This window comes from Callorhinus ursinus, unplaced genomic scaffold (genome assembly GCF_003265705.2).
Source record: "Callorhinus ursinus isolate GAN/ISIS: 27379988/994484 unplaced genomic scaffold, GSC_fseal_2.0 scaffold9, whole genome shotgun sequence".
NCBI classification, from domain to species: domain Eukaryota; kingdom Metazoa; phylum Chordata; class Mammalia; order Carnivora; family Otariidae; genus Callorhinus; species Callorhinus ursinus.
Genome location: NW_027397071.1, coordinates 17,105,473 through 17,118,431, shown reverse-complemented (window position 1 = coordinate 17,118,431; position 12,959 = coordinate 17,105,473). Strand labels below are relative to the sequence as shown.

The 12,959-nt window shown below is 36.7% G+C and overlaps 1 protein-coding gene across 11 annotated transcripts in view; it reads left to right on the top strand.

Moving 5' to 3' along the window:
* The window catches only part of CDC14A (cell division cycle 14A), a 187,759-nt gene that overhangs the window by 148,810 nt on the left and 25,990 nt on the right, over positions 1–12,959 (top strand). For 10 of the 11 annotated variants that reach the window (XR_012379345.1, XR_012379344.1, XR_012379343.1 and 7 more), the window contains one exon: positions 2,707–2,866. Coding sequence is in view for 4 of the 11 variants with exons in the window: in XM_073896238.1 (XP_073752339.1) it covers positions 2,707–2,866 (160 nt within the window). In the remaining 7 variants the exon portion in view is untranslated. Of the gene's footprint in view, positions 1–2,706; positions 2,867–6,650; positions 6,742–12,959 lie in introns of those variants that run through there. The other variant, XM_025872295.2, reaches the window with a different exon arrangement.

Here is a 12,959-nt window from a genome sequence, read left to right as displayed (position 1 = left end):
ATTTTGAGGGACAGGAATTCTGTCTTTTATCTGTATAGCCCTATCCTTTCTGTATGTTTCATTTATCTGACTTTCTTACTATCTGTGGCAGAAGTGAGTCTTCTCTCCCTGTGAAATAGTAGTTCTTTATTACTGAATTTTTGACCAGAGGCTCAAGGTAGTCATTTATGAATTTAAGTTATCTTTGGAATTGTTCATACTGTGTCAAGGACTATGCTGTTTGTTTATTACTATTTTGGAAGGATATAAGAGTCAACCATCAGAGAAAGAGTTATACTAGTTGTACCGTTAAGTGGAAAAAATCTGGAGGAATAAAAAATTAAAGCAAGGATTTCTGAAAATGCAAGGTAGCAGGGAGGCTATACCATGGTTTTATAAAGGTTTTCACAAAGGAAGCAAAATTTAAGAGTTTCTTTATGAATACATATTTTTTTGGTTGGTATAGAAAAATTGAAAGTGACTCAGTGATTAGGGTAACCCCATCGATTTATATATCTTAAGCTCAGAAAATATACCTCAGTGATTTGCTTCCAGAAAGTACCTTCTGCCATAATAGAAGGCAGATACTGCCACACTCCCTAGTGAACTGGTGTGTGTAGATTTCTGGAGTCTTTACTTTATTCTTATCTTTAAAATTTCACTGTTTTTTGTTTTAAAATTTAATCCGTTTAAAAACATGCTGGAAATTTCTTAAAATAATTTAAATGAACTCCAATTTTAGAACAACGCTAGAAGTGTTAAGTTAGTCTTATATGTGGACAACATATTTTATATCTAGAGCCCCTATACTGTATCTCTTGAAATAGGATCTAAAGGTATTCCTTTTTCCTTTTGTTTTATTTGGAAAATACTGAAAAGTGAGCAAAAATTAAAAGAAAAAAAACCTCTTATTTGAAAGTGGAGTAGGATATTATATTTAAAAAAGAAAAGAAAGCCTCCCAACCATCTAGTCCCATCCCAAATGGTAATCTTTCATAAATTGACTTCTTTCTAAAGGTATTTATAAATACTGTTGTTAAAACAATGTAGTGATATGCTGTCTGCTATCTTTTATAAAAGCAACTTTAAAGCTTCCTTTCCATACTAAAACTAGCTTTGTTCTGCTCTGATCTATCACTATTTTTTTTTTTTTACAAAAGCACATGAGGCACATTGTTTTAAAAAAGTCAAACAGCTAGACATGTAATAGAAAGTGAAAGTTTCCTTTTGTTGTTGGGAGTAACTGGTCAATATGTTGCTATATGTTCTAGATAACTGAACTTCTGGTTAAATTATAACTCCTTTTTATACAAAAAATGGGATCGTGCTTTCCACTTTGTCACTTATATTTTTCATTCATGAACACTTTATTTCATAGCTGCTCTTCTTTATTACTACATGGAGGTCCATCCCAAGCTTTTTACTGGCTGTATAATATTTCACAGAATGGATCTACTGTTAATAAGCTGGTTGTCCATTAGGTATCTCCAGTTGTTTTTTTATTACAAATAATGCTGAAATAAGCATTTTTGTATCTTGTATACAAGTATATATCTATAGGGTGATACCCAGGTAGATACACTTGGTTGGAGGCATTGCACATGTAAAATTTTGCTGTATAATTTAAAAGTTAATCTTTTCTTCAAGACTTTCAACAGTATTTAATCATAAACAAAAGTTCTGATTTGAGAGTAAACTCTTTTAAAAAGGAAAGGTGGATTCCTTTCTTGAGGGTCTAATGAGACAGTATTTTTGACAATATTTTGACAGGATTTTTTGTCATTTTTTTCCCCATGTTTTAGCCTGAATTTTATTTGGAAACTCTGAGAGAAAATACCCCTTGGTCTTTCTATTGCCTCAGAAAATAAATCTATGTTCTTATTGGTAGCATCTCCTTGATAATGCTGTTATTTCCCTGTATGTTGATATTCCTTATGATGAGCCACAATTTTAGCTTAATTCTATTCTGTCCAGTATGACATAGAATAGAATGAAAACTATTTGATGGGTAATCTATCTTAAAAGAAATGCAGGATAAAAATTTTAAACCCAGACTGTCATTTTGTTTACATATCTTAAGTTCTTTTCCTGTAACCTTGAAAACAGTTAAAATTGTGCCTTATTGAATAAAAGAAAACTTACAGATGAAGCACATTTTCTGGTTCTTAAAGGATAATCTAATTGAGGCTCTATACACCTTGCTTTTAGGTGGTAAGAGTAGGTTTCTAAAGTTGTGTGTTTTTTCATGCTGCCACACACAATTATGGATTTAGTAGTCTTTTAGGTACTCTCTCTGTTGATTCAAGTTTCTTCACCTACATCTTTGAGTCCAGTTCACTCCAGCTGTCTTTATAGACGTATCAAATTGCTATTTGAGAAATACCTTAAGATTTCAAATTCATATGTAAAAGACAAATGGGCTCACAGTCTTTTTTGTGCTGTTGTTGTAAGCATCTAAGAACCTCAATAAGCAACTCATGTATAGTTGTATAAACATATATTGGAAGATAGGTATTTGTGTTTCACATAGAACTTTAATATAATTTATCTAATTTAATTCATATAACTTAAACTTTAAGAAAATGACTTTTAAAAACAATTCTCAGATTTCATAGTCTTTCTGACTTGTAAAGGTTTATCTGCTAATCTCTTTATAAGATATTATATTTCCAAGGAGATGATAGTAATTTATTTTACAGATTATTTTGTTTTCTCTCCTTTTTACAGAAAACAGCCATCGTTATGGGTCCAAGGAGACATTTTCCGATCCAAGCTGAAAAATAGACCATCCAGTGAAGGAAGTATTAATAAAATTCTTTCTAGCTTGGATGATATGTCTATTGGTGCAAACTTATCTAAAATACAAAACGTGGAAAGATTTGGAGAGGTGAGTTTTCCTCAGGAAGATTTTCATGTCTCCTTAGGACTACTGTTCTGCATTTCTTTGTTTCCCAGTTGAACATTTATAACACAGAAATATCTCTTTTCTGAGATGCTGAAAGTACCAGTATTTTTAGGTGTAGAATCATCCACCTGTAAAACAAGAATCCATAGCAAAGAAAGAAATTATCCTTAAAAAAAAAAAGCTGTAATTTAAAGAGCACAATTATAAAGGAGGCCACTCTGGTTTGGAGAACATGTACAAAAAGGAAATAGAAGAGCAAATTTTCTATTTGAAGATGAAAGTGGCTATAAAGAAGAAAGAATTAATGTGACAATTGAAGAAACAGTACATGCCACAAGTGGTTTTTTGAAAGTCTCAAATTCATATTGATTTCTAAAGTCCAGAGTTGAAAACATAATTAGGGACAACTTTTTTTTTTTTTTAAATTGAGTTTCTGTTCTAAACAAACCACTTTAAACGGCTGACATCTATGGTCTCATTTAGTCTTTACAACTAGCTGGTGATAGGTAATATCAGCAATATTACGTAGGCAATATGATCTCTACTTTATAGTAAGGAAATTGAATGTCAGGGAAGTTCTAATCTTGGTGATTCCAATCCACATCCATCTGATTCTGAATCTGTGTTTTTTCTGTTATACCGTGCTAACCTAAAAATGGAAGTGACTTACAACAGGTAGGATCATGGGCATTTTTGGAGCTGGAAGCAAGCTTGAAATCATTTGTTCTCCTTCCCCTCTCATGCGGATCAGAAGCCCGAGGCCCCACTGAATCCCATGACTTGCTAAAGGTCATGGCGTTGTTTAGTAGTGGGACTACCTTGAGACTGGGAGTCTCCCTCCTGGTTTAGCTCTTTCTACCACAGTATGCCTGAGGTAAAACTAAGCACTTAGTTTGTAGTTTTATTTTTATATCCCTGAAGTAGCAAAAGGAGCTGTTAAAAATATTTAAGCAATGGGGAGCCTGGGTGGCTCAGTCGGTTAAGCGTCTGACTCTTGGTTTCAGCTCAGGTCATGATCTAGGGGTCGTGGGTTGGAGCCCCATGTCAGGCTCCCTGCTCAGTGGGGATTCTGCTTGAAATTCTCTTCCTCTCCCCCAACTCAAATAAATAAATAAATCTTAAAAAAATATTTAGGTAGAAAGTGTGGATTTGCATTCTATTAGGCGGTGACCCACTGGACCTGGACAAGGGTCTTGAGCAAAATACTGTGGTTCAAGTTTGGCCCTCGGGGAACCCAAAATGGAACAAGTGGCATGCCAAACAGGTTTCGTTCACCAGGAAAGATAACCAGAGTGCTTGGCAATAGGGAGAGTGGGCTTTCTTCAAGGACGGAGGATGAAGACTGCCATAAGAACCAGTTTTTCAACCCTGTGGTCTCTACTCCAGGACAGCCTCTGAAGAAGTGGCTAAGTTTACTTTTGTGAATCATCTGTCCTGACAAAATGTAAATCTTAGCCAAGGTCATGTTGATGTTCAGAGCCTTTGTTGACTTTTTCTTGTCTCTGTGTTGTAGTCTGGCCTATTCAATGCAAACAAAAGAATCTGAACTGACATTTTAATGTGATAATATAGCTAAGCAAGAGTACTTTTCTTGCTCTGGTCAGCATTTCCTTCTCACATTTTGTTCAAGTAAACAGTGCTTTGAATTATGACCTCTGAAAAGATACACATACAATTTATCCATCTCTCTGGAAAACATATTTATCTTATAGAAATATAATGTTTTCTATATCATAATCCATATTAAACGAGTATCTGGTAGTTAGAACATTTTGTTCTCATACTTTTTTAGATCTCAATTTGTTGAACTTAAGACTAATTAACATTTATTTATCACTGAAGAATGAAATATGAAATTTAAAATAAGTAAGTTTTAAATACGAGCATGTATTCAGATATTGGGCTATTTCTCTTCCTCTTTCTTATTCCCTGCACCACCAAATTAATTACTTTAGCTCTAGCCATTCAGAAGTGGTATGATTTTTGAAATTAGAGCACAGAAAGGCAAGAATTCAGAAATAACACAGAACGATGGTGTGGTTAAGACTTCAGACAGTGACACATATAAAGGTTTTGGACTACTTTATAGTTAGGTGATGCATTGCGTTAATAACACTTTTAGGCCCTTTTCTTGCTATGCTTATCTGGTGCTGGCTCCAGAACGTTTCATGAATATGGGGAATTAGTTTACTCAAAAGTGAATGTAATAGAGGTAGTGATATCTTTGTCGTTCTTGTTAATTCTAAGTGGGAAAATAGGTTGAGAATGCTGCAAGGATTTTAGTATGTTTCAAGTTCCATACCAGTGTTCAGGATAGAAACCCATGGAAGTTCTGGGTTTATTAGTTTGTACATAAAGAAAGTGCAAAAAGGCGCTATTCTTCTAGAGGTTGCCTTTTTTTTTCTTTTTAGAAGTAATGTCAGATTGAAAATGAGATACTAAATTATTTTTCTGATTTCTAGGCCTACAGGGATTTTCCTGGGGTTGGTTATTCGGAAGCTCTATAATTACTTGATTGGGAAGGTTTGAATATATAGTCTTTCAGTGCCCAGGAGGTAGGTGAAGAGGCAAAAAGGATTAACCAGAAGGATTCAGGCCACATTAATGGACTAGGCTGCAGCTGTAATGAATACTCTTCGCCTACCTAGAGTTATGAAAAATCTTTTATAAATAGAGGCTTCATCTTGACTGAAGCTGGTCTTCAGTGCCAGGCTAGGTGCTATGAAATATACCCGGCCCATCCTGTGGGTCTAGCTTAGGCTCGCTGCTTTGTGCTCCTGCCTTGCACTATAGTTTTCCTCCATTGTCCTTAACACCTTCTTCGCTGCCCGGCAATACATGCTGTGAAGATAGAGACTTCTATCAGCCCTCGTCAGGAGCCTATTCCTAGCCCACAGGGTCTTCATAAATGTTGCTTGAAAGAATGGAGAAGGCTTATGGTTTCATAGAAAACAAACAAGAAAACAGACATGAAATTGGTAATAATCCAAGCTATCCAAGGGTAGTCTGTGCTCAAATACAAACTAGTACCAGCAATAAGTGCTCACTCAGACATGCCAGGGCCTAAGGGTCCATCATGCACTGGGGTTATAAAAAATGGCTTTAAGAAGATGGAATTTAAAATTAACACTTTATTTAAGGGGCCGATGCTTAAGGAGTTAAGTGAGGAGCTTAGAATGTAACAACAACCTAAATAGCATCTACTAGGTGCCAGGCACTGTTCTAGGTGCTTTATAAGGATTAACTTTTTTTTTTAAAGATTTTATTCATTCATTTGAGAGAGAGAAAGCATGGGGGGGCGGTGGGAGCAGCAGAGGGAGATGAAGAAGCAGACTCCCCGATGAGCAGGGAGCCCGATGCGGGGCTCGATCCCAGGACCCCGAGATTATGACCTGAGCCCAAGGCAGACGCTTAACCAACTGAGCCACCCAGGTGCCCTTACATGGATTAACTCTTAATTCTTATAACAGCTGTATGAAATAGGCACTGTTACTGGGCCCTTTTTAACAGATGGCATAACTGAGATAGCGAAAGTTAAACTGTCTGCCCAAGATCACAAAGTATGCAGTGGTGCTGGCAGTTAGACGCAGGTGCTCTGGCTTCAGAGTCTCCTCTCAGCCACCCACTTTGAGGCCTCGCTCCATACCCTGCTGTCTCTCCATGAAGTCCTAAGTGTGGCTTTAGTAAGTTTGAACATAACCTTAGCCAGCCTGTCCCAATAAATTTCTCCTGGAACTGTGATTGTTGTTAACTTTTCCTTCTCCAGGGTGATAATCCAATATTAGCACACTTATCGATCAGATGCTCTTGACTTAGAGATATTAATTAGGTACAGGTGCTGCTGCTATTCAGCCAAGTTCACATAAATTGACAGGTAAGTAAGAATGTAGTGTTTTAATTAATTAATTAATTAATTAATTTTTAAGGATTTTATTTTTAAGCAATCTCTACACCCAACATGGGGTTCAAACCCATAACCCAGAGATCAAGAGTCACATGCTCCACCCACTGAGCCAGCCAGGTGCCCCAAGAATGTACTATTTTTCCCCCCACCCCCCTCCCCTCTAGAACCCTCAGTTTGTTTTTCAGAGTCCATCGTCTCTCATGGTTCGTCTCCCCCTCCGATAAGAATGTACTGTTTTAATTACATCATGGAGATACTGTGATTTATAAAATCCTTTGCTCTTTTACATCAAACGCCCATATACAGGGTGCATCTTAGAAAAAAATCCATGATGTAAGAAATTAACTCTCTAAGACCCTACTTTCAAGCACTGTTCTTTCTACTCTTGGGACCACTATGGCATTCCATTTCCAATCTGAATGCCACTGGGATCCTGGAGAGGCTCTAGGACAGGAGAGTGATAATACAACACAGAGCCAGGGTTTGGGGAGACTGCTCTGGCTGTGAGGGAAAGGGGTGCTGGGGTCTGTGTTTGGCCAGGGGTGGGAGGCCAGGAAGTTGGCGTTGGGGGAGTGGTCCCAGGTTATAAAGGTCTCAACCGGTGGCAGTGAGGAAGGAGAGAAGACGGACTCGGGGACCCAGATAAATCCAAATTTTTTATGATCAGAAGCAACTCGTTATGAAGAAGACATCTTTGCCTTTCCCCAGCTTTTATACCTCACAGTTTCAGCATCTGAGAGCTGAAAGAATTTTGGAGATGACCCAGCCACCTTTCCTAGCCAAATCACTTAAACCTGCTAAAAATCCATTATCATCTTTCTCTTCCAATCCTTTCACTTCTATTTTTACTCATTTCTATTTCAAACTCTCTTTTTATGTCATTTTTCTATTATAACTCTTCCATCTTTTTTCCCTAGTGTGCTATATTTTATCTAATAGATTTTTTTCTTAATGGCACACACTGTAGCCTCCCCAGTAGCTCACTCTGTCACCATTTGATTAATGCGTTGGTCAGTAATTACTCTATCCAACTGAAACCCATGAGTGCCTTTTATTTTCATTTTCATCTTATCTATATTTAGAGAACAACCGATGGCATAAAATAAATCTTTCTACTTTGCAACTATTATTTGTTCTTTAGCTAGACCATCATCTGTAAATAAGTACATCTTTTGAAATGGTCCCTCTTTATGTATTTTAGTTTGCTCTCATTTTCCTGCCTTTATGTAGGGCAGGCTGGTATCCAAAAGAAATATCTGGTGCTCAGACCCTCCAGAGAGCAATAGAGCAATGGGGAGTCTGACAACAGACCCTTCTCTTTGGGGGGCAAAAATATGAGGGTATTCCGTGGACTAGCCTTTCTCACTTTGTTTCACCAGCAACCATGTGACTTTATTTCTTTTCAGCAGATTCTAGGGGATCTAAGCAGCTCAGGGCCAGAGAGGGTCTGCACTGGGACTTCTGTGGGGAGAGGGGCCGGAGGCCAAGGCACAAGGGAGGCCTAGGCTAGGTTCCCTGCATTCATCAGTTGTGACTATCCATTAGTTCTTATAAGGAGTTAATTTGGTAGAAAGAATGAGCCCCTGTTGAGAAAAGTCTTCAAACTGCCCAAGGTCCACCAATTCTTGGGATTGATTCATACCCTCATAATAAAAGGAACTGTGTTTTCTAATGTGTTTTTCCCTCACAGGTGTTTGTGTTCTAGGTGCCCTGATAAATACAGAGCTTAGTTCTATTCATGTCTGTGTGTCATACTCAGGATTCCAAAAGGCCAGAGTCCTCTTTCTTAACAGCTTTCTAGTTTCTTAACTCTGTAATTTAGTTTAAATGTATTTTGAATAACATTGCATGACTTTTTGTCAAGATTTTGAAGGCTATTAATCCCTTACTGAGAATTTTATGGCTTATATGTTCTGTGCCTCTTAGTCCTAAAAATGTCTGAAGCTTCATACAAAAGCCACAGAAATAAATTAAGGGTTGATACATCGAGATAAAAAATAACGTGATTTATATTTTAGCAGATTTCTTTGGGCCTGTATTGCATGTCTGAATCTTTTCCCCATCCACTTCCCTCCCCAGGTCCTAACTTAAGTGTTCTTTCATACCCTAATCCAGTCTGTCACCTGTCACCAGACCACTGCAGGAGCCACTAAACTGTGTCCCCCTCCTCCCTGCCCCACAGACTTCACCTTCTCCTGTTCATTCTCCCCACAGTCATCATGTAGGAGGAAATGTTTGCAACATATTCAAATTAGGGTTTTTTTTTTAATTGTAAAGAACGCTTAAAAATCAATGTGAAAATGCTGCATGCACAAATAAAACAAAACGGGAATCCTCATGGCTGGTAAACATAAAAAACATTCTACTTCCCTAGAAATGAAAGAAACACAAATTTAAATGAGAAGATGCTATTTCTGCCTCTCAAGTTGTGTGAGATTAAAGAATGTACGCAGTATTAGCAAGGATTTGGGGAATAAAAACTCCTAAAGATTGCCAGTTGGAGTTTAAAATGGAGGGCAATTTGATAATGCCTGGCGGAAGACTTTACAATGCGTTTAGAGATTCCACTTCTATGAATCTGTCTTAAGACAATAATAGGACGGTGTTTAAAAGCCGTATGTATAGAGGAGGATGTTTGTTGGAGCTGTTTATAGTGATGAAATACAGAAAACAGCCTGAACCAGGGGACAATAAATAAAATTTGGTATATTTAGACAATGGAATTTTATGGAACCACAAAGAATAATAATGTAGAGGTTTTGGGGGTTTTGATTTTTTAAATTTATCCTGAAATACTTCCAACAATATATTTTTCAGGTGAAAAAGTAAGTTACAGAGCAGCATATATGTACCTCAACCTCTTTTTGTCAGGAAGAAGTATGTTGGGGGATGGTATGTATAGCACAGGGAAAAATCTGGAAGACTATATGCCAGTGCTAATGGGTTTTGCTTTTGATGGTAAATATGTAGGTGGTTTTAATATTTTTTTCACTCTTATCTGTATTTTGTCATTACATACAAACAAGTATCATGGGGAAAAATATATATATATAAAATAAATAAATAATATGTTTTTATATATTATATATTTTATATATACTTATGTATATTATATATAATAAATGCATTTATTATATATAATATATTTTATATATATTTATAACATATAAATATATATTTATATATAATATGTATATAAAATATATCTATTTATAGATATGTTTTTTTTCTTTAGAAAAGACATGGCTTCCTTCTGCAGAGGTTGAGAGCTGAGACTTAATAAGTAATGTTTTCTTTTTCTTTGAGAGCTAGGGTATTTAAGTAAATTCCTTAAGAGAAGGAGCTTAAGTAGAAAATATATTGAATCTGGTAGTTAGGTGCATGGCTCTCTGTTACAGTGTTTTTGTTGTTTTCTACATTTGAAATGCATTACATTTAAAAGATTTCACTTTTAAGATACATAATAAAGTGGGAGAGAAAATACTTGTGACATAACTATAATGTAAAACATTAGCAATTTTTTTTAATTGTGTATCTTGTTAGATTAGTATTTAGTTTTTCAAGTAATATATGACCACACTTTTAGAAATGTCAGAAAGTACTGAATTCTGATAAAAAATATCAGTCCCCTATCCCACCTTTCTGTACTCCAAGACCAACTCCCAAAGAGGGGAACCTCTAAGCAAATTATATCAGCATTTTCACTACCATATTTCTACACATCAGTGTTTTGCTTATAATGCTATTTAAAACAGTTTATTGATTTTGGACATTTTTTGATTGCCTCCTGGTTGTGGTAGATAGGATTTTAGCTCTCCAGCCGCCCCCCCCAGATGTTACTCCTACTCCCCCATGCTTCCCCATATGGCTACATCATAATTTTTCGTTAAACCCAAAAATTATGATGTAAGGACTGTTCACTCTTGAGCATGGTAGTCTACTCTGTTTCCTTTGTTGAATCTCTCTTTGTTTTTCCCAGAGTTAATTACCTATTTTTCTGGTGTTTTATATTTCTTTCTTTATTTTTTTTATTGAAGTACAGTTGACACAATGTTATATGAGTTCAGGTGTGAGTTTATTGCCTTTTTATTTGCATAGTTTTCTGTGTACTTGGGAAAAAATAAGGCTACTCCCTCCTCCCCGCAATTATGCCAAGCAATTTAAAATTTTTTCAAAATCTTAACACAGCAAAAAAATTTTACCAAGTTCATTCTTTTCCCAAAGAGTCGTCTCCTTTCCACCGTGGACTGGTTGTTCTCTAGCCTTACTGTATAGTTCTGACCCAAGGCCTTCTTTTCACCCTCTTCAGTTGGAGTCCTAATTTTCCTGGATTTCCTCTAGTCTTCTTAACTTTTCCCTGACGTACATCCTGTAATAGTTTTCTCAGAGAGATTGTGTGGGAGGTGAATTTTTTTATCTTTGTTTTACCTTTACGTTTGACTGTTGGGTTGAATTTTGGAATTCCAGGTTGAGGCTCACTTTTCCTTAGAATTTTGAAGGTGTTTCAGAGCTGGAAACATAAAGATCCTCCTGGTTAGAAGGACAAACAAGCTTTCCTGGCTTTCCCACAAAGGTGCCCATTAGACAATGAACCTGACCGATAAGGGTGAGGATCCTGTCAGGTCCTTCAAGAAGCCAATCCCATATTCTAGAGACTCTGGCTGTGTGCTGGTCCTTCCATCAGGTACAAGTAACTGGTAACAACACCCATGTTGATTGCTGGGTGAAGCTAAGCCCACCTCCTTAGGTGTACCATCCTGCTAGCAAGCCTAACCTGCAGGCCTGCCTTATTTCTGTTCTTGCAGGCTTCTTTGGGTGATAATGGATTCATTCCCACTGGGGTTGCATGGACAGAGATGAATGATTAACCAATTCCTGGAGACTTTATAGATGGGCAACTTATGACTTTAAGAGAATCCTCTGACTGTAAGGTTCCATGAACCTGTGACTGTCGAACTGGTATTCTTTGCCAGGATGACCCTTCCTGTGATCTTGGCCTGCTTCTCTCCACACTCATTCTTTAAGACTCAGTTAAGGGGTTTCCTCCTCTAGGAAGCTTTCATCTTCATTTCTTCTTCTTTCCTACCAGCTATGTGCTTTGTGTGTCTATTTTTCTTTTTTAAACTCAGAGTTATAGTAGTAAGGTGTGGTCTTTTTTACCCAGGACATGTCTACTGACCCCAGATGTATCCATGCAACCCAACCTAGGTGGCAGGGAGCAAAGAAGTGTTTTGAGCCATTCCTCAGAAATGACTAGAATGTGACTGAGGGAAGTATGTTTTTGTATATCCTTCATCAAATAAGAGTTCTAGATTTAAAGAGTGGAGGGGACTTTTATGGCTGCAAGGAATCTTAGCAAATTCAGAGCATATGAATTATTGAGGGGAGGAAATGGGCAAAATAAAATCTTTACTGGTGCAGTGTTAGTGTACCATTATATCTGGGGTCAAGAAATCTGATTTTAAAATTATAGCTGTCATGAAGAGCTTCTTGGGTACCAAGAGGAGCTTGGGTAATATTCTTAACTTCTGTGAGCACCTCCTTTTTTTTCATCTTTATGGGCAACAGTGTCCTTCCCGCCCTGAGTTGTAAGAATTAAATGTGAACTAGCATGTGAAAAGATTTTGTGTGGTACTTCTGTTTTTTAATCTATAAGACTTACGTCAGCAGGAAACACTTTCCCAATCTAGTAAACTTTAACTCCTTCTGGAAAGGTCTTGAGTGCTTTTACTAGTGTTAGTTGATCCTAGTAAGTTATGGTCTAGATATCCTAAATTGTTTTGTCTTTCATTTCTGTAAATGAGTTATAAAATTTATAGTGATTGATCCTAGTAGTTTCTGGAAACATATTTGTAATGTATCTTTTGAGCCAGCCTGTATCTGAGCTATATTCCAAAGCATGATTTTGTCTGCATGAGAGTCTCTTTGGTTGTGGTCCCTTGTAATAAAGAGCTCTTTTTAAATTCTGCCACATCCATATCCATGCTTTGATTTAGATTTGATTTGACCAGTATATTTAATTGATGAATAGTTGAACATTCTCTAGTATATGTATAGACAATGCCGAATTCATAGTGCATTAAAGCTGTTTAAGGTAATCTATATTAAGACAATCTATATGAAATAGTTTATGGTCTCTTAAGAAAGCTATATAAAGCAAAATTATTCATA